This window comes from Narcine bancroftii, chromosome 5, assembly GCF_036971445.1.
Source record: "Narcine bancroftii isolate sNarBan1 chromosome 5, sNarBan1.hap1, whole genome shotgun sequence".
Taxonomy (NCBI): Eukaryota; Metazoa; Chordata; class Chondrichthyes; order Torpediniformes; family Narcinidae; genus Narcine; species Narcine bancroftii.
This window is the reverse complement of record NC_091473.1, coordinates 83,535,529-83,561,288: the sequence shown is the minus strand read 5'-3', so window position 1 is coordinate 83,561,288 and position 25,760 is coordinate 83,535,529. Positions and strand designations below refer to the sequence as shown.

General features: G+C 38.7%; 2 protein-coding genes across 2 annotated transcripts in view; one reads left to right on the top strand and one right to left on the bottom strand.

Moving 5' to 3' along the window:
• LOC138765311 (podocin-like) overlaps positions 1 to 25,760 on the bottom strand; it is a 38,370-nt gene that overhangs the window by 7,219 nt on the left and 5,391 nt on the right. Inside the window, exons 3-7 of the mRNA XM_069942356.1 lie at positions 17,600 to 17,703; positions 17,192 to 17,264; positions 12,835 to 12,917; positions 9,166 to 9,369; positions 64 to 119 (exon numbers count right to left, since the gene is read on the bottom strand). Coding sequence (XP_069798457.1) covers positions 64 to 119; positions 9,166 to 9,369; positions 12,835 to 12,917; positions 17,192 to 17,264; positions 17,600 to 17,703 — 520 coding nt within the window. The remainder of the gene's footprint in view (positions 1 to 63; positions 120 to 9,165; positions 9,370 to 12,834; positions 12,918 to 17,191; positions 17,265 to 17,599; positions 17,704 to 25,760) is intronic.
• Positions 19,819 to 24,139, top strand: LOC138762733 (uncharacterized). Its single transcript, XM_069936310.1, has 2 exons — positions 19,819 to 21,100; positions 23,429 to 24,139. Exons 1-2 carry the CDS (start codon positions 20,974 to 20,976, stop codon positions 23,983 to 23,985), a joined length of 684 nt encoding a protein of 227 aa, XP_069792411.1. The 5' UTR covers positions 19,819 to 20,973; the 3' UTR covers positions 23,986 to 24,139.

Genomic DNA, 25,760 nt, shown 5'->3' with positions numbered 1-25,760 from the left:
TCGTAATTGCTAATGCATTATAATTGTTTTTGAAACGTGGAGAATTTCCTCCTTTCAACTTACAGTTCAGCATGTTCCACCTTGATTCCCCATTTCCATGTTATTGCATCAAGTGCAACCTGCAAACCAAATGGTAGATTACAATTTGCAGTATCCAAAATGAGCATCCTATTGTGCATTGGTTTACTTATATAGATGAATGGTAAAATCAATGTATTAATTTAGACTTTTGAATCTAGAGTTCTAATTGTAGATGGATCTAATAAAATCTTGCAGGTCTTTACCTAGATCTGTTGCAGATAATCAATGTAAAATTTCCAAAGAATATTTCAATAATCAAAAAAGCAAAGAACAAAAACAATAAACATCTTAAACCTCAGCTGGCTCTTTGAAAGGAGTATCCAATTTGTGCCACATCCCTGCTCTCTACTCACAACCAAACATTATGACAGATACATATTTGTCCCCTCTTGAAAATTACTATTGTTTTTTGCTTCAATGGACTTTCAACTTGTGGATTCCAGATTGAAACAATGTAGTTTGGAGCAAATCAGCTGCTTGATATCTGTGTTTAGAACAGAGAACATAACAGCTTAATGTGGTGCTGAACTATATAAACCTACTCAACAGGTTTACTGGATACCCCTTGAGCTAGCTGAGAGAAAAATATATTGGACTAGAAATTCTACCCTTGCTCTTTTTTGCACTGGACGATGCCATTTATTAAATAGCTGACCATATGGCTCTTTAAATTAGATAGGGTCTCCTCTTTACAAAAAATAGGGAAGGTGGGGGAGGGGGAAAATCTTTCATTACATAGCCAGAGGACAAGCTGAGGTTCAAAATCTGCTCAAGAGATTGAAATGTATTGTCAGCATGAATTGGCCAAACAAAATAATTACAGAAATACTTTCACAATGAGAACGGGAAAAATGGTCTGGAAGAAAGACCACAAGGTAATTCCACAGCAGGAGGGGCGGATGACAATAGAAGTGGTATAGTCAACTGGTAATCTGCCTGTCCCACATCGGACTTGTCAGCCACAAACGAGCCTGCAGCTGACGTGGACATTTACCCCCTCCATAAATCTTCGTCCGCGAAGCCAAGCCAAAGAATCTGCAATTGGATCAACCAATGAGTAAGAAAAGGATGACTGAAATCAACTTTAGTTCATCAAATATGTTAAATGGAAAATACAATGGAAATGGTGTGTCTGTGCATGGGTGAAAGGGACTACAGTACACCTCCGATTATCCGAAATCTGATTATCCAAAATCCTCCATTGTCCGAAATGTTTTTGGACTTGGATGTGACGTCTGACAGGCTCTGAAAATTTTTTCGGATAATTGAAGATTTCAGAAAAAATCAGGAATCCTCATTCATCTGAAAAATTTCAAAGAGAAAATTATGTAATTTTGCCTTCGAAAAATTTTGGATAAATGAGAATATCCAAAACAATCAGAAAACCTCAGTTTTCTAAATTCTTTTCAGAGTCAAACTGATGTCACAGGTTGAAAGTTTTTTGGGAATTTTGGAAAAACCTCTGAAACTTTTGGTGTTAAGATTTATTTTATTTTGTTCAATTTGTTTTATTGGTGAAAATTAATCATTATTTCATGCTTTAAAAGTTTTTCCTTCTTGTTTGCTGTTGTTTAAACACTGTTACAAGTGATTTGCTATTGATACTGGGCTGTTTTTAAAAAATATCCAGTTGTCCCAAAATATTGTTTATCCAAAATAGGCCCGGTCCCAACCATTTTTGATAATCAGTTATATTGTATTTAGCAGATGAGCAAATTGTCCACAGTGGAGGTGGGAAAGTGAAAGAACAGAGTGAGTGAAAACAAACATGCTGGTGAATAGTTAGGGACTCCATATTCAGGTCAATGAATATTGTTCTATGCAACAGTGACTAAAAGTTGCAAAGATTTTATAGCTTGTTGGGTGCTGGGATTGAAGAGTGGTTGAGATAAGATTCAGCAAGTAGCATGAATTAAACAAGTTAAATAAAGATTTTGTAGGAACCAGTGATATAGAGGAGATGAAGAATGAGATTCTGCTAATAGCATACAAGGACTAATTTGGAAATTAAGACACTGAATAAAACAGCTGTAATCTACGTATTTGAGCCCTTTGAAAATCTGCATGGGCAGAAAATCTGAGAATATTAAATATGTAGCTGAAAGTGTAGGATGGGTGCAGAATTTCCTACACACAGCACTGACACCACCACTGGGGAAAGAAAGGATAATTTTTTTAAAGATGAAATCCACTTAGATCCTCTGGGACCAGTATCCTGGCAAATGCAGGAGAGAAATTTAAATTAATGAGGGAATTGGGATAGGAAGATTCAGGAAATGGCCAATTCACGAGCATTAAGGCAATTGTTCAGATGGAGTTAAAGAAAAATAATCAGAGTGGGTCAGGAAATAGATGCAGCACGAGGGAGAAACAGAAATGTATTAAAGGAATGATATCTGAATTAGTAAATTGGTCAAAATAATGAAAAGTTTACTAATAAAACAAATACAAGTTTTAGACAGCAGGGATAAACTGAAAGATGATTTTGAATTAAGTTGTGGTCGAATAACCTGGGGAGATTAACATGAACATGGGGTGGGGGATTAAGAAGTTTGTGAGACCTTTGCAGAAGCCAAATCTTATGATTGGGCGGAAATAATATCAAAATAGTGGCAAGAGTTTCAGTAGAGATGAGGAGATTACTGTAGAGAGAGGTGGTATACAAGTCAACTCTGAATTATTTGTGATCAATGGTGAGCTACCCTTGCTTTTTGTTGAACTCTGCATAAAGTTCATTCTTAACTAGTGCACATGCTTAGTAGGAACTTGTGGATAGAATGTAGTGCCAGGAGTGGGGGCAGAGGGACGGAACAAACCACCCTCAAAGAAATCTTTGGAAAATGGACAAGATGGAAGAACGGGCAATAGCAGCAGAAATGGAGGTAGAAGACTTAAAAAAGAAATTGGAGGAATCTAATAAAAAAACTAAAGAGACACAAGAATTACTAGCCCAAAAAATAGATATAATGGAAAATTATAACAGAAGAAATAACATAAAGATAGTGGGCCTTAAGGAAGATGAAGAAGGCAAGAATATGAGGGAGTTTATAAAAGAATGGATCCCTAAGGCCCTAGGATGTCCAGAACTACAGCAAGAAATGGAAATAGAAAGGGCACATAGAGCATTGGCCCCTAAACCACAACCACAACAAAAACCAAGATCTATTGTAGTAAAATTCCTAAGATATACTACAAGAGAAAAGGTACTGGAGAAGACAATGGAAAAAGTAAGAGAGGGCAACAAACCACTGGAGTACAAAGGGCAAAAAATCTTCATTTATCCAGATATAAGTTTTGAACTCCTAAAGAAGAGAAAAGAGTTCAATACAGCAAAGGCGATTTTATGGAAAAAAGGATATAAATTTACACTGAAGCATCCTGCGGTATTGAAAATATTTATGCCAGGACAACAAAACAGACTGTTCTCGGATCCAGAAGAAGCACGAAAATTTGCAGAACAATTACAAAAATAGACTGAGGGATGAAGACGGGTAATGAGAGTAAAAATGATCACGATTGATATGTATGTGGGTAAAGACAAAAAGAGACTGAGGGATGAAGACAGGTAATGAGGGTAAAAATGACCACGATTGATATGTATGCGGGTAAAGAGGTATAAGAGTGAATAGAGGCAATGGGCATACGTGAAAGTATCTGTAATTAGAGGAAAACATAGATAGTATAGACAAGAATTAATAAGGGAAGGTAATGGAATAGAGAGAATAAGGAGGGAATTAAAAGAGTGACCATTGTGACATATGAAAAGTGAAATCTTTTCTGGGGGGGGCTGGGTGGGGGAAAAGAGCAGTCACTGCAAAATCAGTTGACGCTTGCGAGTGGATTCGCAAATCCAAATGGAGAGGGGAGATGTGGTTGTCCGACAAGGGATAAAGGACAACTCAGGAGGGGAAGGGGAGATTGGGGATAAAGAAGATAGAAATAGGAGAATAAGGAAAATGTTGTATGTTGTAGGAATGTTGTCTGGTAAAGAGTTGAAAATAAGAAAACAGAAATGGAAAAGGAGGAAAGGTAATGATGGAAAAACGGAAAGAGAAGATAAACAAAATATAAAATGGCTACGCTAAACTATATGACTTTAAATATTAATGGAATACATAACCAAATTAAAAGGAAGAAACTACTAAATTTACTGAAAAAGGAAAAAATAGATATAGCATTTGTCCAAGAAACACACTTAACTGAATTGGAGCACAAGAAATTAAAGAGAGATTGGGTAGGACATGTAACAGCAGCATCATATAATTCAAAAGCAAGAGGAGTGGCTATATTAATTAGCAAAAATGTGCCATTTAAAATAGAAGAGGAAATAATAGATCCAGCAGGGAGATATGTTATGATAAAATGTCAGATATATTCGGAGCTTTGGAATCTACTTAATATATATTCACCTAACGAAGAAGATCAAAAGTTTATGCAAGATATCTTTTTGAAGGTAGCTAATACACAAGGGAACATACTAATAGGAGGGGATTTCAATCTGAATTTGGATCCAAATATGGATAAAACGGGGAAAAAAATTAACAAGAAGAACAAAGTAACCAAATTTATAATTAAATCAATGCAAGAAATGAAACTTGTGGACATATGGAGGAAACAAAACCCAAAAGAAAAGGAATACTCATACTACTCGACTAGACATAAAACATACTCAAGAATAGACCTATTTTTGTTATCAGCTAGTATGCAGGATAGAGTAAGAAAAACAGAATATAAAGTGAGAATGCTATCGGACCATTCACCCTTAATACTGACAGTAAAGCTAGAGGACATCCCTCCAAGAATGTATAGATGGAGATTAAACCCCATGCTACTTAAAAGACAGGATTTTAGAGAATTTATTGAAAAACAATTAAAAATGTACTTTGAAGTAAATACGGAATCAGTGGAAGATAAGTTTATACTATGGGACGCAATGAAAGCATTCATTAGAGGACAAACAATAAGTTATGCAACCAAGATGAAGAAGGACTATAATCAGGAAACAGAGCAGTTGGAAAGGGAAATAATAAATATAGAAAAAAAATTAGCAATAAAGGAAGATACAACCAAAAGAAGAGAATTGGCGGATAAAAAAATAAAATATGAAACATTACAAACATATAAGGTGGAGAAGAATATAATGAAGACAAAACAGAAATATTATGAACTAGGTGAAAAAACACACAAAATCTTAGCATGGCAGCTTAAGACAGAGCAAACTAAGAAAATGGTATTGGCAACAAGGAAAAAAGACAAACAAATTACATATAATCCAAAAGAAATTAAGGAAAACTTCAGAGAATTCTATGAACAATTATACCGAACTGAAAACGAAGGGAAAGAAGGGAAAATAGATGAATTTTTGACTAAAATTGAACTACCAAAACTACAAATAGAGGAACAAAATAAATTAACAGAACCATTTGGAACAGTAGAAATACAAGAGATAATAAAAAAATTACCAAATAATAAGACACCAGGAGAGGATGGACTCCCAATAGAATTCTACAAAACATTTAAAGATCTAATAATACTGCCCCTCCTGGATGTAATCAACCAGATTGATGAGACACAAAACTTACCAGATTCATGTAAAACAGCAATAATTACAGTGATACTAAAACAAGGGAAAGATCCACTCTCACCAGCATCATATAGACCAATATCTCTGCTAAACACAGATTATAAGATAATAGCTAAACTATTAGCAAACAGATTAGCAGAACAGGTACCGAAAATGGTAAATTTAGACCAAACTGGATTTATCAAAAAAAGACGCACAACAGACAATATTTGTAAATTTATTAACTTAATTCATGCAGTAGAAGGAAATAAAGCACCTGCAGTAGCAGTTGCTTTAGACGCAGAGAAGGCCTTCGACAGAGTAGAATGGAATTACTTGTTCAAAGTATTGCAAAAATTCAGTTTACCGGAGAAGTATATTAATTGGATTAAAGCATTATATAAGGGACCGTTAGCGAAAGTGACAGTAAATGGACATGTATCAAAGCAATTTAACTTAAGCAGGTCAACGCGGCAGGGATGCCACTATAACCATTATTGTTTGCGCTAGCTATAGAACCACTAGCAGAATCGATAAGAATAGATAATAATATAAAAGGAATAAAAATAAAAGACAGGGAATATAAAATCAGTCTATTTGCGGATGATGTGATAGTGTACTTAACAGAACCAGAACTATCAATAAAAGAACTATATAAGAAATTGAAGGAATATGGTGAAGTTTCGGGATACAAGATAAACGTAAATAAAAGTGAAGCAATGCCTATGAATAACGCGGATTTCTCAAAATTTAAGGAGGAATCCCCATTCAGATGGCAAATGCAGGCAATAAGATACCTAGGTGTGCAAATAAACAAAAATCTAGGCCAATTATATAAACTCAATTACAATCCACTAATGAAAAAATTACAGGACGATTTAGAGCATTGGAAAGAGCTACCACTAACACTGATAGGAAGGATAAACTGTATTAAAATGAACATTTTCCCAAGGATACTATACCTATTTCAGGCATTGCCAATACACTTGACAGAGAAATTCTTCAAGGAGTTAAAGAAAATAATAAGGAAATTTTTATGGAAAGGGGGGAGAAACCGAGGATAGCACTAGATAAATTAACAGAATGGTATAAACAAGGAGGCTTACAACTGCCAAACTTTAAAAATTATTATAGAGCCGCACAATTAAGATACCTATCAGATTTTTATCAAACAAGGGAAAAGCCAGATTGGACTAGATTAGAACTAGATAAAATAGGGGAAAAGATACCTGAACACATATTATATAAATGGGATGAAAAATTGGTACAACGTAGGAGTTCTCCAGTATTACATCATCTGCTCAATATTTGGAAGAAGATTCAAGTAGAAAGGAATAAAACAAATTACCAATTACCAAAACTAATACTGAAGCAAAATCAGTTACTCCCTTTTACAATAGATAACCTTTCCTTTAGAGAATGGGAGAAAAAAGGGATCAAAAGATTAGAAAATTGTTTTTCAGGAAGTAGATTCTTATCCTTTGAACAAATGAGAGATAAGTACAATATAACTGGAGATACAGCGCTGGCATATTACCAACTGAGATCCTACTTGAAAGATAAATTAGGAAGCAATTTGAGTTTACCAGAGGGAAGTAACCTTGAATATGTGATTACAGATACAATGTTAATCAAAAGATTTATAACAAATATGTATATTAAACTGCAAGAAAAGGAGAATGAGGAAACAAATGGTAAAACTAAACAAAAATGGGAACAGGATTTAAATATAAAGATAAAAAAGGAAATATGGGAGAAGTTATGCTCTGGAACGATGAGAAATACAATAAATACGAGGTTACGTATGATACAATGTAACTGGATACACAGGCTATACATTACACCTCAAAAGTTAAATAAATGGGACCCAACAGTACCTGATAGATGTTTTCGATGTAAAAAAGAAATGGGAACAACAATTCATGCAATCTGGACATGTGAGAAAGTAGAAAAATTTTGGGAAGATCTAAACGAAATATTAAATAAAATTACAGAAAACAATATACCAAAGAATCCAGAGATCTTCCTCCTAAGTAACATAAAAAACAAAGAATTTGGAATTGATTTGGAGGATGCACAAAAAAGATTTGTTAAGATAGCTCTAGCCGTAGCAAAAAAATGTATTATGTCAACCTGGAAATCGGAAGATAATTTGAAAATACAAGAATGGTATATAGAAATGAATAAATGTATTCCATTAGAAAAAATAACATATAGTTTAAGAAATAATATTGAAATATTCGAACAAGTATGGGAGCCTTACATTAAATACAATAGCGAAAACCTACCGGGGACAAACATTACCTAAGCTGATGGAAAGAGAAGGAAAGAAAAGAATGGACTCTGTAGAATTTCTGGTGTATTTTTGTTGAATGACAACATTGTCTGACTGAATTAATGCAACCTAGATTGTATACCTAAAATGGATGAGGGGGGGGTGGGAGGGTGGCTTGGGAGGAGGGGGGGGGGGAGAAAAAGTCACTGTAAATGTGTGAAAAAGAAAAAGTGTATATCATGGCTATTGTGATTTATGGTGTGAAAAATAAAAAATTTATAAAAAAAAAAAATCTTTGGCAACTAACTAAATGTAACCACTTGGGTCAGCAGGCATCTGCCACAGCTCTTAAATATTTCAGACGCAACTCAATGTATCTGAAGGTTCACACATTTGAAAATAACCAGAAAGAAATAAAATAATATCAATTTTAAAAAAAATGACGATTCCTCCCTTGTATTGAAGTGAATGTGGAAACACTCGCTCAACTATGTCTAGTACTGAGAAATCAAATGGGTTAGCCACTGATGCGATGGTAAACTTCCATTACTTTGTTATCCATGGTAACTGCCGACCATCTTTCTGAACTCCTGTACTGACATTGAAATCCAGATGCATTATTGCTCAGAATTATCCAAGGACAGGACAGCAAACTAACATCAATGTTATCTCAGCAAATTAGGAGCAAGGAATTTCAAGTACAGTTTCTGGCTTGATTCTGGCTGCCAGCATCACTATAATGGTGTGAAGTCGAAAGTGACAATTGAAATATTGCTGTTGGAATACATGTGAAGCTTGATCAATTCTTTAACTCATGTGATGGAAAAGGAGACAAATTTGGATCTTAGATCATTCCTGAGATGACAATTGGGCAGAAGGAAACAAGAAAGAGTATTTTCTTGAAACACACAGAAGAAGTAATGGATTCAGATGAAGTGGTTAACAGTGTTAAACACAGGAGAGAGAATGAGTAAAGAAAGCAAGGAGAATATGCGACAGTTGAATTCATGAAGATTTTGAGGCTGTGAGCAACTTAAGGGATTTTAGCCAAAGATTTTAACAGAAATGTATTTCCGCATGGATGGAGACAAAAACATTTGAAAGGAAATCAGGAATAGAGCAGTGCCTGAAAAAGGTTAAGGTGAGTTGAAAGAGGAGGGAATCGATGTGATAGTTTTCCAGGAGAGAGGAGAATAAATTGGGTTGAATTCCAAACTGGAAACAAAGCATTTTCAATTTTACTTACCTTGATTTCATCACCAACGTTTTTTCTTTCCAAGAGAATTTCATTAAAATTCCGATGGGCTAAACTTCGTTTAATAAAAATTTGTACTAGCAATGACAGTGAGTCAGGGGTATTGGTGACACTTGTTAATGAGAGGGAGGCATTTTCCACCCGATAGTAGCAGAATGCATTCACCTCAGCTGTAACCATGTCCTTGGATATCACCTGCAAAATAAATGCCAATTTCTTTGTTACTTGCGGTTTACAATAGAATCATCAAACCAGCTGTACCCTTATTGGAACCAGTCAAATCCTAATTAATAGAACAGTACTAGATTTAGAATTTACTCAATAAGCAAAGGGTTTATTCATTATAATCTAAAAATACTGGAAATTCCAGGTGATTCCAATTTGATTTCTCGTCATCCTGTCAATGTAATGAAAATTCATGTGTGCTTCTGCTATAAAAATGATTACAATTTGTTTAGTTACACCAGGGTTCCAGTTATAGGGCTGTAGTTTATGACAATTGCTCAATTTTATTTGATAACAAAAATAATGTCTGGCATCATGAATTTACAGAATCGTACAGCATAAAACCAGACCTTGAGCCAACTTTTTGGGAGAAGCAGCTATAATCAAGGATTGTAGTTTTCTAGCCACTTCATACAAATGAGAACCAACTGCAAATTATTTTCAAATATAACCTGTAAGTTTTAATTATTATTGAAATTACAAAGACATTTTCTGAAAACAGCTGTGAAGAGATGCTGGTTCACTACAGGACACTTAAGTGCATGAGACATTCACAAACAGACAAAAGAGCTAGTTGGCCTACATTGATCAAGCACCTCAAACGGAGATATTTTGCACCACTGTGATCAAGGGAGTCTCCAGACTCTCTATTTTGCCACTTAAAATGTAGTCATGGTCTTATTTGCCTATTAATAATTATGTTTGGTTATCTTGGATTTCTTTTGTCCTCAACATCTTTTCAATTATCCATGTGAATTACCTGGTCAACAAAGGTGTTTAAATATTCAGAACTGATTTTGTCATTTAAGATGTGGTCCCAGTTTAAATGTGTAATTCTATTGAACCATCTGTCTACACATAAAATATTTAACTAAACTGCAATTGTAACTATTGTATTTAATTGCCTATAGTTTTCATTTGTGTATTTTTGAGTTCTGAAAGATTCTACTAAGATGACCTTCCACTAGATGTCACTTGTGCTGAATAAAGATCGACAACTTCATCTCTCATCTCTATGTGGCTTAAACAAACTCAACACATACCATGTCCACGATGACAATCAAGTATCTTCCGTATATTTCGGCGTATAAATTGACCTCCATTTTCCAGCCTCATTTTAAAGGTTTTATGGTATATCTGGCATATAAATCAACCCCAATTTTCTGGATGTCTGAGTTTTCCCATTGACTGGTGTACAAGTTGACCCCAAAGATCGTGAGGCCTGAGATGGACTACTGACTTGTGTATACATTGACTCCCACCTCCCCCCCAAAAGATCACATGGATTGACATGCTGGGCATTGGCTGGAGGTGATTGCTATCATGGAGGGTCCATTAACACAAAACAACTTGAAACGAAAATATGAAGTGAGGTTTAAGTTAAAAGTGATAGAAATGACCAAGAAAACCAACCAACTGTGCTGCTGAAAGAAAATTTGATGTATATGAGAAGTTGGTAATAGATTGGAAGAAGAAAGAAGAGACTAAGAAAAATACCAAAAAGAGAATGTTCATTGGCCAGAGTTGGAAAATCATGTTGCAGAAGGGTTACGTGAACAGAGGCGAGATTGCTACATGGTCACCCGAAATAATAAGAACATTTTCACTGCAGTGGTTAAGTCACACCCAGACCTCATTGATGATTTTGGGGCAATAGTAGGCTGGTGCAACCGTTTCATGAACAGGAAAGATCTGGTATTACAACAAAAAAACTAAAATTGCAAAATTCCAAAAGATCTTGATCATAAAGTTTATTATACGGAACTGGCAGAACCATTTACATTGCAAAATATTTGAAACCATAGATGAAACTCTCATGAATTTTAACATGATAGACAATAGAACAGTGGAATGAAAGGACCAGGTTTGCCGTGGTGTTATAGTGCATGGCCAAAGGGACGAAGTTAAGACCCATGGTAATCTTCAAATGCAAGATTAAACCAAAAATAAAATTTCCTGCAAGTATTTTTGTACATTTTCATAAATAAGGATGGAAGGATGAAAATGGTGTAAAACTATGGATAGACAATGTATGGAATAGGCAGCCAGGCAGTTTACATAAAGCATGGAGTTTGCTGGTCTGAAATATGTTTTGTAGTCACTCAACTAAGAAGTCTAAAAGTAGGTTAGTACTACATAATACATGGTGGTTATCCTGGTGGTTTGACGTCTATATTGGAACCTTTCAATGCCTGCTTGAACAAGCCATTAAAGACATGAATATCAAGTGCAGAAAAGTAGAAGAATAATTTACAAAAGGAAAAGCTGAAACCGCCTTGTCAGATACAGACTTGGTCCTATATGATGACTGTTTAAACTGTGATAGTATGGATGTGCTTGCCACCATCTTTGCTTTAGACAATGTTAGCGAGAGTGATTTTGAAGGTTGTACATGTGTTGTTTTCAGACAATTATAGTGATTTTGAAGGGTTCTAATTGTGTGGTTATTTTCAATAAGTATCTCAATGAAAATCTTCATAGTTATTTTGTTTTTGGTTTTTCAAGGGTCAACTTATATGCCAAATCGGTTTTTCAAGGGTTGACTTGTACGCCAGATCGATGTGGACTGGATTTTGAGCTGAATTTAAGGTCTCAAAAGTATATCCGGCATACAAGTTCACCCCCATTTTTTGAGAGATTCCTTTGGGGTTTCATGACTTATACGCCGAAATATATGGTATTTATACTGGTGCCATTTGTCAGCACTTGTTTCTTAGCTGCATATGTACTGGAAATTCAAGTATTCATCTCAATATGTTGGCACTGTTGCCAGAATACCTGTCTCCATCATCCATTCAGGCAATGCGTTTCAGATTCCAGTCATCCTCTGGATGAAAATATTCTTCCTCTGATTCCCTGAAAATCCTTTAACCCATATCCTTTATTTCTAGGTACTTCTGAGATAGGTAGAAATTTCTTGCTTTCTGCTCTTACAATGTATAATTTGGCATACATCAATCAGCTTCATCGCCAACCCACTCTGCTACAGGATAACAAACACAGCCTAACTAGTTCATAACTAAACCCTACAGTTTATTGCCCAGAACAATAATCTCGCCATTCTATCACTTTCAGGACTCCAAGGAGGTCCCGCTTCCTCAATGACCCCTTAAGGCTTCTTATTCCTTCTATTTTTATTCATTCTACTAAAATGCATCATCTTGCATCTGCCTTGATTAAATTCAACTGCCAAATCTATTATTCCCTTGGTATCTTGTAAGAATATTTTTGTTCCATTTAAAAATGTAATAGCCTTCAGAAATCAGGAACTTACCTATTTCCTTTCTGGCACATAATGTTCCTTGTTTAACCACTTACATTGTTCTGGATGTAACTAATGTTTCAAATGAAACAAGTCTTTTGACTGCATGCATTTTCTTGGGATTTTCATCATACACCATATTTTTAACAAATCATTTCCTGTGGTATGCTTACTTCATGAAATGGAATCCCCAATGTTTTGACACGCATATCCACTTTGAGATAAGTGTCCAGACATGGCACGAAAAAAAAGAGACCTGTGATTAAACCATTGAAGGACCACATATTAATAATCTCAACTGATCCCAGTTTCTGATAAGCTTAAAAAAAATATGGGAGGAAGATGGCCATAACACTAGCACAACAATTAACCAGTCTCTGGTTCTGTTACATTCAGGCTCTTGACGGGATCTTAAGGTTTCGTCATTTAAACTGGAATGTGAAAAATAACAGGAATATTAGATTCCTTTTACAATGATTCAACTTTAGTTTCCTCAGTTTTGAAATGATCTTTCCATTATGGATTTTCTATTTACACCATTTTTAAATTAAGATCAAATTAGAAAGCTCTGTACATTCTATTGATTCTTAAGTTTTATGCCCTTCACTTGTTTTAATTCAGTTTAATCCAGTTACAATGTGAGAAAATAAATTTAGTAGGATTCATTGAATACAGTGGACAACAATTTTTTTTTTAAAGGTTTGCTTCCTGAAAAAAAAGGGGATTATGATAGACAACTTCAAGCTGAACACAAAGATAAATTTAGATTTGCTGTATCACATAGGAGAAACATTAAATTAGCTTTTATTGAATTTAACATGTTTAATCACATAATGATACTGACAACTGCAAAACTTCAACTGACCTAAAAGAGTTTTGCCACTGATTATCATTTGTATTCAGCATCTGATGCCTCTTGTTACAGTGTCCAACAGTATGCAGCCAGCATTGATGGACTCCAGTTGCCCTGATACCGTTTTTCCATGGTTGCAATGTCCTGGTGAAACCTTTCACCATGTTTGTCACTGAATGTAAAGGTTAAAACCTTGTGTTTTGATTCTTAATTAATTAAAAATTTTAAAATCATTTATATCAATACAAACAAAAAAAATTCAATGAATATAACATTAATCATTTGATCATACATAGTGATACAAAGAAAGGACTTTAAAATTTTTCTTCCCAAACCCCCTCCCTCCCTAAGTAAGAAAAAAGAGAGAAAAAAAAGGAAACACCTAGTACTACATTTTCAATAGCATTAGCATATATATTTATTAATTATTATTATAATTTCTAATTGAGAGGAGTGGATAAGGTGGAAGAGGTGGACGGAAATTTATTCATAATGTCCATATATGGTTTCCAAATGCTATAAAAAATTTCAACTCAATTCCGTAAGCTATATGTGATTTTTTTCCCCCAAAGGTATACAATTTTGCATTTCACCATTCCATTTACTTAATAATTACCTCATTATCAGCTTTCCATGTTATCCCTATACATTTCTTTGCAGTTGCTATTACTACACTCAAAAACTTTTCTTGGCATTTATCCAATTTCAATTTTCTATTATTTTCATATATATCCCCATTTTTGGATCCTTTTGTATATTTATCTTCATAATTTGGCCTAGTAATAGACTCAAATAGTTCTAAAACCTTTCCACTTATTCACGTCCATACTGAATGTAAAAAAGTCCCTATTTCTTTTGTACTTTGAAATTCATTACTAACATGTATATAAAATTACAAGAAACTACAAAGAAAAAAGATTTAGATAAATCAAAAATGCGATGGGAGAAAGATTTAAAGGAGATACGGTCAAAATTGTGTCAAGAAAGTGTTACGAATACAGTTAATGCTAGATACCAAATGGTTCAATATCATTTTCTTCATCAGTTATATTACTCTCCACATCAATTAAATGGATTCTTAGTTAATTTTGTGCCTATCCCTTTAAGAGAACTATTGTTTGTAGTGTTACCATAGTGACTATGATATAATATGTAATAATATCCATCCAGAATAATGACTTGCTCATTCAACAATACGTGAAGGAAGCGTGAGCATGAGAAATTTTTCTTTGAATTTTTTGTCTCTTTAAATTTGTTTATTTATATCTTTTGTCTCTCTTTAAAGTTTGTGTATCTTTATTATACAGTAAATGCTTTGTTATTCGTCGTTATGAAAGTTGTAATGCGAAGCTATGCAAAATGTTTATCTGGTTTATCAATGAATTAAAGCTACATAAAGTAACAGCCACAGAGTTTGATTTATTGGTTAAAGAGATCGAAATTTGGAATATCGCAGCTCATGCTTTTGGAAGATGATACTTTGAAATTAGGTTATATTAGATTAAGGGAAGTGTCATCTATACTGACTGCATCAAGATCAGTAAGGAAGAAGTCCAAGTGCGAATGTAGAAAATGATATGGACTGACCAACACAGCTTGCTTTGAGAGCAATATACTAGTAGACTTAAAATATGGCAAGAAATAACAAAAATAAGTTATATCTTAAAAAATGGTATGTGATATGAAAATTTAAAGGTGATTTTCAGCAGCCTAAAATTCATAAAACTCCTTAAAGTGTTCAGGAAGCAAAATTATCATTGACCCCAGTGATATTTTCTTTTGCACATTAAGCAGCTTTGGGGAATAGTGTTCAAAAATTGATTAATGCTAGATTGGCGATGATTAATTAGAGTTTTATACATCAATTATATTTAACACCTGAAAAATTTAAAAAATTTGGTTTTAGTAAGTCAGATCTTTGTTTTCGTTGTGATCAGGTTTCTGATACTTTTTTACATGCTGTTTGGTTGTGTAATCGGTTACAACAATTTTGGAAAGGTATTCAATCTTCATATTGTATTAGACCCTGATATATTTTTATTAGGGAATATGCAACCGTTGATTGATTTAGAATTAGATAATTACCAGATCTCTTTTATTTACTTAGCACTGGCAGTGGCCAAGAAATGTATAGCGATTACTTGGAAGATTAGAAATGTATTGTCTTTAGATAGGTGGTATTCAGAGATGAAGTTTTGTTTGGTTATGGAAAGAATATCTTTTTCTATACAAGATAAGATGTCTTTTTATGAGTTAAAGTGGACCCCATTTATTGATTATATACAATTTAAATAAGTTTGAATTAATCATTTTTTTTCTTTAAAAAAACTTTTTTTTATTATATATTTTTTCTATATATATGTTTTCTTTTTTTTAGTTTTTTTAAGTTTTTTTTATTATTAGTTGTTTTTTTTCATTTAAGTTCTTTTTGTTTTTGTTTTTTCATATATATTTTTATATAATAAAATTTTTTTGGATTAATAATTAATACTTAATTAATATTTTTTTAAATATATATATCGATCTTTTTTTAAGATTTAAAAAAAAATTATACTAATGGTATTAATTCTTCACTCTTTATCGTGGGGGTGGGGAGGGGGGGTTTAGGGGTTAAAAATAGTTTTTTTTAGTCTTAGTTTTTAGTTGTTAGGGGGAGATGCCGAGATTGGTATTGTATTAACTATGTTACTTTGTACTTGTATTACTTTATTTTGTATTTTTTCTGTACGTGAATTACTTACTTTCTTCATATGTTAAAATTAATAAATAAAGTTTCAGAAAAAAAGCAGCTTTGGGGATTATTACTCAGTCCGACCTATCACTGGGTAATAGTTGCAATTTCGAAAACAAGCACAATTCACTTCCATAGTATTTAGAAACAAGACAATAAAGATTCCTATATTGTCATGTAATAGTACACAAAATTGCCTTCTGCCTGATGTAAGGCAGACAAAAAGTGACCATTAGTGTCACTTGGTACCCTTTCAGTATGAAAGAAAGGGAAGCAAAATAGACTCCCTTCAGAGTCATTGGTGTATCTGTGCCTCTAGCACTTCCACAGTTGCTGCAGCCACAAAGGCTTCTGTTCAATCCATCTGCAATCCAAGTTCCAAATCGAAACCTCCAACACCATCAGGAAGCCTTCAGGAGCCCTCTTGCCCTCAGCACCTCTCAAATCTGTGCGAGTCCACCGACTGCGTCGCCTGCAGACTGTGTCGGTCCCTCAGCTATTGAGCTCCTCTCTGGTCTGCCACTGTGCTCACCATCCTGTAGGGTCATCTTCTCTGCTTCTCCTTCTCAAGGGAGGGTATTCTCCCCATTTCTAGTGCTCTGTGTCATTCTGCTACTCCCTCAAGTTTGCAATGTCTCGTGGCTGCTGATGAGCACAGTTGCCTCCATCTTGGGAAAAGACCTGTGGTTGCAGGATTTTAGTTTCAAAACCCTGTTGGCTCCTTAAACAGGCCGTTTAATGCCTGTATGGAGGCACCAGCATTAGGACCAGGTGGTTGAATCCTTGGCAACAGCACTGCGTCTGCGCTCTCTGCTTTCCCAGGTCCATGCCAACGGCAGCGCTGCTATTGCAGTAGCTACGGCAGTGCTGGCATTTATTTTTGTGAAATGTGATTGACATTAATTTACCATCAACCCAACACAACACTTGGAGCATGGACACCTACCTGGCCCCCTGGGTCTCCCTGGCAGCAGGCGTCCTAATCTGAATATCACTGCCCGTTCATGTTCTTGTACTATCTGCACCACAAAAGACAAGTGCAAGTTATAAATTGAATGTTAATTGCTTACTTATCATTTCAGCCATTTCTTCTTCAACAAATCACTAGCTTTCCAAAATATTCACTTTCTTTTAGAAGCCAATACTCTTTTACTGCATTTCTGCTTTTATCTCAACTTTCTTTTTTCAAATACAAATACGTGTTGCATTTCATGTAGGAGATAAATTATTGCAATATCCCCAAACAATGAACACTGTCTAGAATCAGACCAATAACCTATTAGTTGAATCAACTTCTATCGCCCAATTTAAATCTCATTCAGTTTTTAATGTCTTTTGATAGCAATGTAGTTACCTTAATACAGAACCAGATGGAAACTGGGAACAAGAAAAGAACGAGCAGCAAACAGATGAATGTGAGAATGCACTCACAGATTCCTGGGCTTTGGTCCTTTATACCTAATTTAAAAAAAAGAGCAGTCAGCATGTTAGATTACTGTCACAAATTTCTTCCGAATTTGAGAAAACCAGACCTACATTAAGTATTAGCTACAAATCAAGAAGAGCTGAAATGACTACTGATCCCTGCCACTCACATCCACAGCGAAGAACTGTTTCGAGAGGCTGGTGAAAAAGCATAATAGCTCCTGCCTGTAATGCGGGTCGAAAGAACCAAAGATTTGTTGATCCAAACCAAGGCTTTTATTAACTAAAAGTCTGGAGCATATCACAAGTAGGTCGACCAGTCCAGAATGACCCGGTCTGGCTAGGAGCAATCCTTTAAGACCTGCCAGTAGGTGTGGCTACACTCTCAGCCAATCACAGTCATCCTACACTACCATCTGTACATATACATACTGGTGATAGAATCTGTACTATCACACTGCCTGAGCGGCAATATGGATCCATTCCAATTTACCTATCTCAGTGGCCCTTCACAAAACCCTGAAACATCTGGGCAGCAAAGATGAATATATCAGGATGCTTTTTATTGACTAAGGTTCAACTTTCAACACCATCATCCCCTTGAAACTAATCTGCAAACTCCAAGACCTGGGCCTCAATATCCTATTGTGGAATTGGACCCTGGATTTCCTCGACTCCAGATCCTAGTCAATGTAGATTGGCAAAAAATATCTCCTCCAAACTCTCCATCAGCACAGGAGCATCACAGAGATATGTGAGATTCCCCCTGCTCTACTCACTTTACAGCTAACACTATATTTTTTTCTTTCTTTGGCTTGGCTACGCGGACGAAGATTTATGGAGGGGTATGTCCACGTCTGCTGCAGGCTTATTGGTGACTGACAAGTCCGATGCAGGACGGGCAGGCACTGTTGCAGCGATTGCAAGGGAAAATTGGTTGGTTGGGGTTGGGTGTTGGGTTTTTCCTCCTTTGTCTTTTGTCAGTGAGGTGGGCTATGCAGTCTTCTTCAAAGGAGGTTGCTGCCCGCCGAACTGTGAGGCGCCAAGATGCACGTTTGAGGCGAGATCAGCCCACTGGCGGTGGTCAATGTGGCAGGCACCAAGAGATTTCTTTAAGTAGTCCTTGTACCTCTTCTTTGGTGCACCTCTGTCTCAGTGGCCAGTGGAGAGCTCACCATATAACATGATCTTGGGAAGGCGATGGTCCTCCATTCTGGAGACATGACCCACCCAGCGCAGTTGGGTCTTCAGCAACGTGGATTTGATAACGCCGTAAAATTCATAAATTCATAACACTGTATGGTGTAGTACTATAAAAACAACCCCATACACAACTTTGCCGCCGATGATACCGGTATCGTGGGCTGTATAAAAAGTAACAATGTCAGGATTCAGGAGGGAGGTTGGAAACTTGGCTGAATGGTATACTAACAACAACCTCACACTCAATGTCATCAAAACCAAGGGGTTGATTGTAGACTTTAGGAAAATAAAACCAAAAGTATACAATCCAAAAATCATTGAGACATCAGAACTGGGAAGGGTTAGCAACTTTAAATTCATTGGGATCATTACCTTGAAGGACCTATCCTGGACCCATTGTGAAGAAAGCACATCAGCTTCCTCAAGAGTTTGCAGAGGTTCAGTATGTCATTGGAAACCTTGAAACATTTCTACAGATGTGTAGTGGAAAATGTGCTGACCAGCTGCATCACAACTGGTGAGCTGTGATACAGCTATGGAGACACTAAATAATTCAGAGCAAAATATTCTACAGAAGGTAGTGTACTCAGCCTAGTACATCACTGGCAAAACTCTCCTCACCACTGAGAATATTACATGCCATGTTGCCATCAGAGAGTACCAGCAATTATCAAGGATCCACACCACCCAGGACAAGCTCTGTCTTATTGCTGCCTTTGTAGAAATGTAGAAGGTTGTGTTTGATGATACGCTGCAGTACATCACTTGGCCAACAGGGGGCCTAGAGACACGACACCTGGCCTAATGACATCCGACCACCAGGTGGGCTCAGAGGGCCCATTGTATAAAACCGAGGTCCTGACCGTGTGCTCTCTCTTTCTCCCCGGGATCGCAATGTAAGCACAGCTATGTGAGTGGAATAAAGCTGTGTTGCCCCAAACGATATTGTGCCTATGTCTTCCTTTGGTGCAGCCTTCACTCACATAAATGGCCAGCAGACAAAGATTGCCCCCGACCTGGGCAATTCCACCCAAGCACGAGGAGGAGATTGAGGAGGGGAACAGATCCTTCATGGTTGAGACGTGTGCGAGCCCCGCAAAACCTGGTGGAGACTGGCTCAGACACGGGGATGAAAGCGAGGACGCCAGACCCTCAGTGGATGCCTACCAGGTAATGCCAGTCCCTGGGGAGCTCTAAGTCCATCAGTGGAGGCCTCAGCATGATCAGGGTGCCTAGAATCAATGGCAGCACCTCTCAATAATGCTACGGCCAGAATGCCTGGAACTAGACACCTGGGCCCCCAGCGCACACATGCATTTCAGCCACTGGAGACATTGTTTTTTGAACTACGCTTGCGAAATGATGCCGACTGCGTACCCGGAAGACCTTTTCATGCAGCTAGTGGCCCAGCTGGGAGTCCTCCCGTACAGGTTAGTCCAGGACTGCGCCTCATACAAGGAAGCTATGGACATACTCCAGTCCCACTATCTCCAAGGGGGAGGTGAAGAACACACAAGACACCGTCTCCTGACCAGAAGACAGCAACCAGGGGAGTTCTTCCGAGATTTCATGCTCTCAGTAAGAGCCCTAGCATGGGCATGCAACTTCCACGCTAGAACCCCACAGCAAATAGCACAGGATCTGATGAGGGACACACTGGAGGCGGGGGTCCTGTGAAACAAAATCCACCAACGGCTGTTAGAACAAAGCACGGTGTCCCTGGAAGAGGCTGTGAGAGTGGCAGAGGTGATGGAGACAGCTAGAAACAACCTTGGGGAATACCTCCCTGACCACAGAGCCAAGCCCCCCACTCCAACCCTGCTAGACTCACTGACACCCCACCAAGATCGGGCCGATAATGTGGAGACGACAATGGCTGCATCAACGGCGGCTCAGCCATATGCGACCCATAGATGCCGGTTCTGCGGCCAAAACCCTCACCCCCCAGGCATGCTACCCGGCAAGAGATGCAGACTGCTCGAAATGTAGAAAACGAGGCCATTATGCTCGGGTTTGCAGGAGCCCGTGGGCAACCGCCAAGACCCATTGTCATGTAAATGGGAGGCAGGATAGCTCTGCTTCTTCACCAGGTCAGCCAAAATGTTACACCATGTGCGCCCAAAGGGAGTGGCCATCTTGGACCCAGGATCCAGAGGAGGAGCGCCACAACTATGGAGACCACAAGAAGACCGAGGAGCGCACGCTGGCTTCCCTCAGGATCAATCAGGTAAGTCCCCACAATTTGTCAGAGGCTATGGTCTCCGTGCGGTTGAATGGGTTGAAATTTAAATGTCTGTTGGATAGTGGTAGTATGAAAAGTATCATAGAGCTGAAATTTTCAAAATCACAGGTTCCCCATATACCACAGCAACAGGCAGATTCTCCCAGCGTCCAACAACCACTCAGTGGAAGTAAAGGGGTATTGAGTGGTGACACTAGAAATTAAAGGGAGGGAGTATAGGGACTTCCATCTGCTGGTCCTGGGACAGCTCTGCGCCCCGGTGCTGTTGGGATTAGACTTCCAGTACCAGCTGGAGAGCCTCACGGTCATCCACAACGGACCACAGCCCACGCTAGTTCTTATGAGCTAAAAGCGCTGTGTGCTATCAGTCCTTAATAACGATCCCCCCCTTATTTACCCACCTCACCCCAGACTATAAACCCATAGCCACAAAGAGAAGGAGGTACAGCCCCAGAGACAGAGCTTTTGTTAAAACGGAAACAAGCTGATTGCTGCAGGAGGGCATCATTGAACCCAGCAACAGCCCATGGCGAGCCCAGGTAGTTGTAGCAAAGACGGGAGAAACTACGCTTAGTGGTCGACTACAGCTAGACCATTAATAAGTTCACACAGCTGGACGCATGCCCTCTCCCCCAGATTAGCGAGATGGTGAATACAATAGCCCAGTATAAGGTCTTCTCCACCATCGACCTCAAGGCTGCGTACCACCAGGAGCCCATCAGGAGGAGCGACAGGCCCTATATGGCGTTTGAAGCCGATGGCCGATTCTATCAGTTCCTCCGACTCCCGTTCGGAGTCACTAGTGGGGTATCATTGTTCCAGAGGGAAATGGACCAACTGGTGGACGACTACCGCCTGGAGACTGTTTTCTCGTACCTGGACAATGTTACTATCTGCGGGAACTCGGTGAGCAACCACAACGCAAACCTAAAGAGATTCCTGGAGGCAGCCAAAGAACCCAACCTGACATACAACAAAGACAAGTGTGTGTTTGGGGCTAGGAAGCTGGCTTTGCTGGGTTACGTAGTATAGAATGGGGAGGTAGGACCAGATCTGGCTCGCATGCAGGCCCTGATGGACCTACCCATCCCACTACGCCCAAATTGCTCAAAGGATGCCTGGCCTTATTTGCCTATTACGCGCAATGGATACCCCAGTTCGCAGACAGGGCCTGTCCACTGATGAGAGCAAAAGAATTCCCTATGCCCAGTCCAGGCATTTAACAGCCTGTGCGACCATTTGGCACACATTACCATGAGGGCTGTAGATGAAACACTCCCCTTCCAGGTGGAGACTGATGCCTCAGATATAGCCATATCCTGAACCAGGAGGGACACCTGGTGGCTTTCTTTTCTCAAACGCTGCAGGGCTCAGTAACTATGCACTCAGCAGTGGAGAAAGAGGGCCAGGCCATAGTGGAGGCAGTAAGGCACTACCTGGCGGGCAGCCATTTTACACTGGTCACAGACCAACAGTCGGTAGCTTTTATGTTTGACAACCAGAAAAGGGGGAAATTAAGAATGATAAAATCTTACGTTGGAGGATCGAACTGTTTACTTACTCGTATGACATCCGTTACCACCCTGGTAAGTTCAATGAACCCCCAGACGCGCTGTCCAGGGGTGCTTGCGCAGCCACTCAACACATGTCCCAGCTGCAGAACATCCACAGCGAGCTGGGACACCCCGAAATGACCAGGATGTTCCATTTCGTTAAGAACGCCAACCTGCCGTTCTCGGCAGAAGAGGTAAGGACTACGGCAAGATGTTGTCGTATATGTGCGGAGTGCAAACCACAGTTCTATCGCCTGCCTGAGGCAGCCCTTATCAAATCCACCAGGCCATTAGAGCATTTCAGCATCAATTTTAAAGGCCCCCTCCCACCAACCAATAACAACTGTTACTTCCTCACCATGATAGATGAGTTCTCCCGATTCCCCTTCGCCATTCCCTGCACCGGTCTGTCCACGGCAGCAGTAATTAAATGCCTGAAACCCATTTTCAGCATGTGTGGATACCCTAACTATATCCACACAGACAAGGGGGCAGCCTTCATGAGTGCCGAGCTGCAGCAATAATTCCAAGATAGGGGGATTGCTACCAGCCACACCACAAGCTACAACCCCAAAGTGAACGGGCAAGTAGAGAGGGAGAATGGTACCATTTGGAAGACGGTTCTTCTGATACTAAAGTCAAAGGACCTCCTGGTATCCAGGTGGCAGGAAGTGTTACCTGAGGCATTACACGCGATACGCTCGTTATTGTGTACTGCCACGAACATGACCCCACATGACAGATTTTTCTCTTTCACAAGGAAATCGACTCGAGCTCAGAGGTGATACGTTGGATGATCTCACTGGGCCCAGTGCTGATCAAGAAATCGGCCGAACGCATAAGACGGACCCACTGGTCGCGAGGGGAGAGCTGATCTACGCGAACCAGAACTACGCGTTTGTGACATTCCCTGATGGGAGGGAGGACTCCATTTCCATGAGGGTCCTGGCGCTGGTCGAAGAAGAAGAGGAACAAGAGGAAGAACCAGAAGAAAACCAGACTGACCCAATCGATGTACTGTCGTCACCCCTCCAAGCACCCATAACCCCTGCCCCCAGCCGCACTGTGGAGGCCGAACACCACCCCCCGGGAATCCCCGACACACCCAGTATATCCACAACACCCGGTCGAACAACCGTCTGCCCACCCCGCCGAAACCACGCACCCTCCCTAAGAGGTCCAAGATGGTGCGGAAACCAATGGTACGCCTGGAATTGTGAGCAATACCAGGACTTTTTTAAAGGGGGTAAATGTGATGATATGCTGCGGTACATCACTCGGCCAACGGGTGGCTTAGAGACATGGCACCCAGCCTAATGACATCCGACCACCAGGTGGGCCCAGAGGGCCCATGGTATAAAGCCGAGGTCCTGACCGTGTGCTCTCTCTTTCTCCCCGGGATCACACTGTAAGCACAGCTAGCAGCCAACTAGATATTTATGTGAGTGGAATAAAGCTGTGTTGCCCCAAACAGTATTGTGTCTGTGTTTTTCTTTGGTGCAGCCTGCCACATTGTGTTCATAGGATAAATGCAGAAATGTAGAAAGATGTGCTTAAGATAGCTACAAAAATCATTTTTAAGAAAACCATAAGTTTTAGTCAGTCAGAAGCTTTCAGAAAACCTCCCAGACGAATTAATTCTCACCTCTTCTACAGAACCTCCAGGCTCCAGATCTCCTGATGCCTGCCTGATATCTTTAACTACCGATAGAGTCAATGAGCTGTCAAAAGGCAACCCCTTCATAAATCGGTTTCCCACCCAAATGCAGCTGATTGTAGACTTGATGTAAATTGTCAAAGGTTGCAATAAAATCAACACTGATGGCGTCACTGAGTCCCTGGTTGACATTGTTTCTGCCCAGAAGTTTTGGCAACCATTGTTAATTTTAATAATTTAAGATTAGAGTGAAACTACCTATTTGCATGTGTTAATTGAAAACCAAAAATCAGACAGGCAGAGAACGAATATTGGTGTGTACTGAGAGCGACCCTTCCAGACTTCTGTTGATGTTTCTATACAAGACGGATGTCTCTTAATTATGACTTGTATATGAGAATAAATGACCAACCACAAATCATTTTCCTATCTTTAGGAAGAGGATATGCAAAATGTAGAACATAAGTTGTAACAGTACATTCAAAGAAATGATATCCAATTTGTATATGGGCAAAATGCCTTAAATTTTGTACCCTGTGACTGTGTTCTTTGAATGTGACCAAGCAGTCTTGGTGAGGTGACCTTGTCTACCTAACACTACAGACTGCTCATTCCCGCTAGCATTATTCGAATAAAGTCTGTTTGAATTGTACTGTGTGGCTTGGTTGTACTTGTTGTACCTTGACAGGAGCTCGACTATCACACCATCAGGAAAGAGGTATAGGTGCCACAAGGCTCATACTACCAGTTCAGGAACAGCTGCTACGCCTCATCTATCAGAAACCTGAACAACATTCAGAGACTCATTTAAGAACTCATAGTTTGCTCATTATCTATTACTGTATATTTAAGCTTCTGCGTTTGCACAGTCGGTTTGTTTACAGTTCTGTCTTTGGGTACCATTTATAGTTACCAGTAATTAGAAATTCTACCTGGCCCATATAAAAAAATCTCACAGTTGTATATGTTGTCATGTATGTACTCTGACAATAAACTTGAACTGGAAACTATCTGCAAGTTTCTTAAATAATGATTGCTTCTTTTCCTCCCATTTGTGTTTTCCCAGGCCAAAGGATTGTAAAACCTAAGCCTGGTGTTTTTAATTAAAGCAGGACAGTAATTTTGTGTTCTGAGCACAATTGCATCTTGCAGCCAATACTAACTTTACTGTTGATATTGATTAGTGCTTTAATTGTGTACATTGTTTTAGCGATTGGTACAACTTCAAACCAATCAATACCACTTGAAGAGGAGTTGCATTGTTTCACAGTAGGTGCTGGAAAACGTTCTGGAACATATCTTAGCATAGGAATAATTTTCAACAATAATGACTTTACTGTCATGCATAGTATCGAGAATAGTTCAACTTGGGAAAGAACAGGCTTTGCAGTTTTCCAATGATGCACTGGACATCGTGTTGCAGCTGGTGGTGAGG

Excerpts from the sequence above, each read along its gene's own strand:
- LOC138762733 (XM_069936310.1), top strand. The coding sequence starts at position 20,974 with ATGTTACACCATGTGCGCCCAAAGGGAGTGGCCATCTTGGACCCAGGA. Across the intron at positions 21,101-23,428 it reads CTTCCCTCAGGATCAATCAG|GAAATCGACTCGAGCTCAGA; the intron begins GTAAGTCCCCAC and ends CTCTTTCACAAG.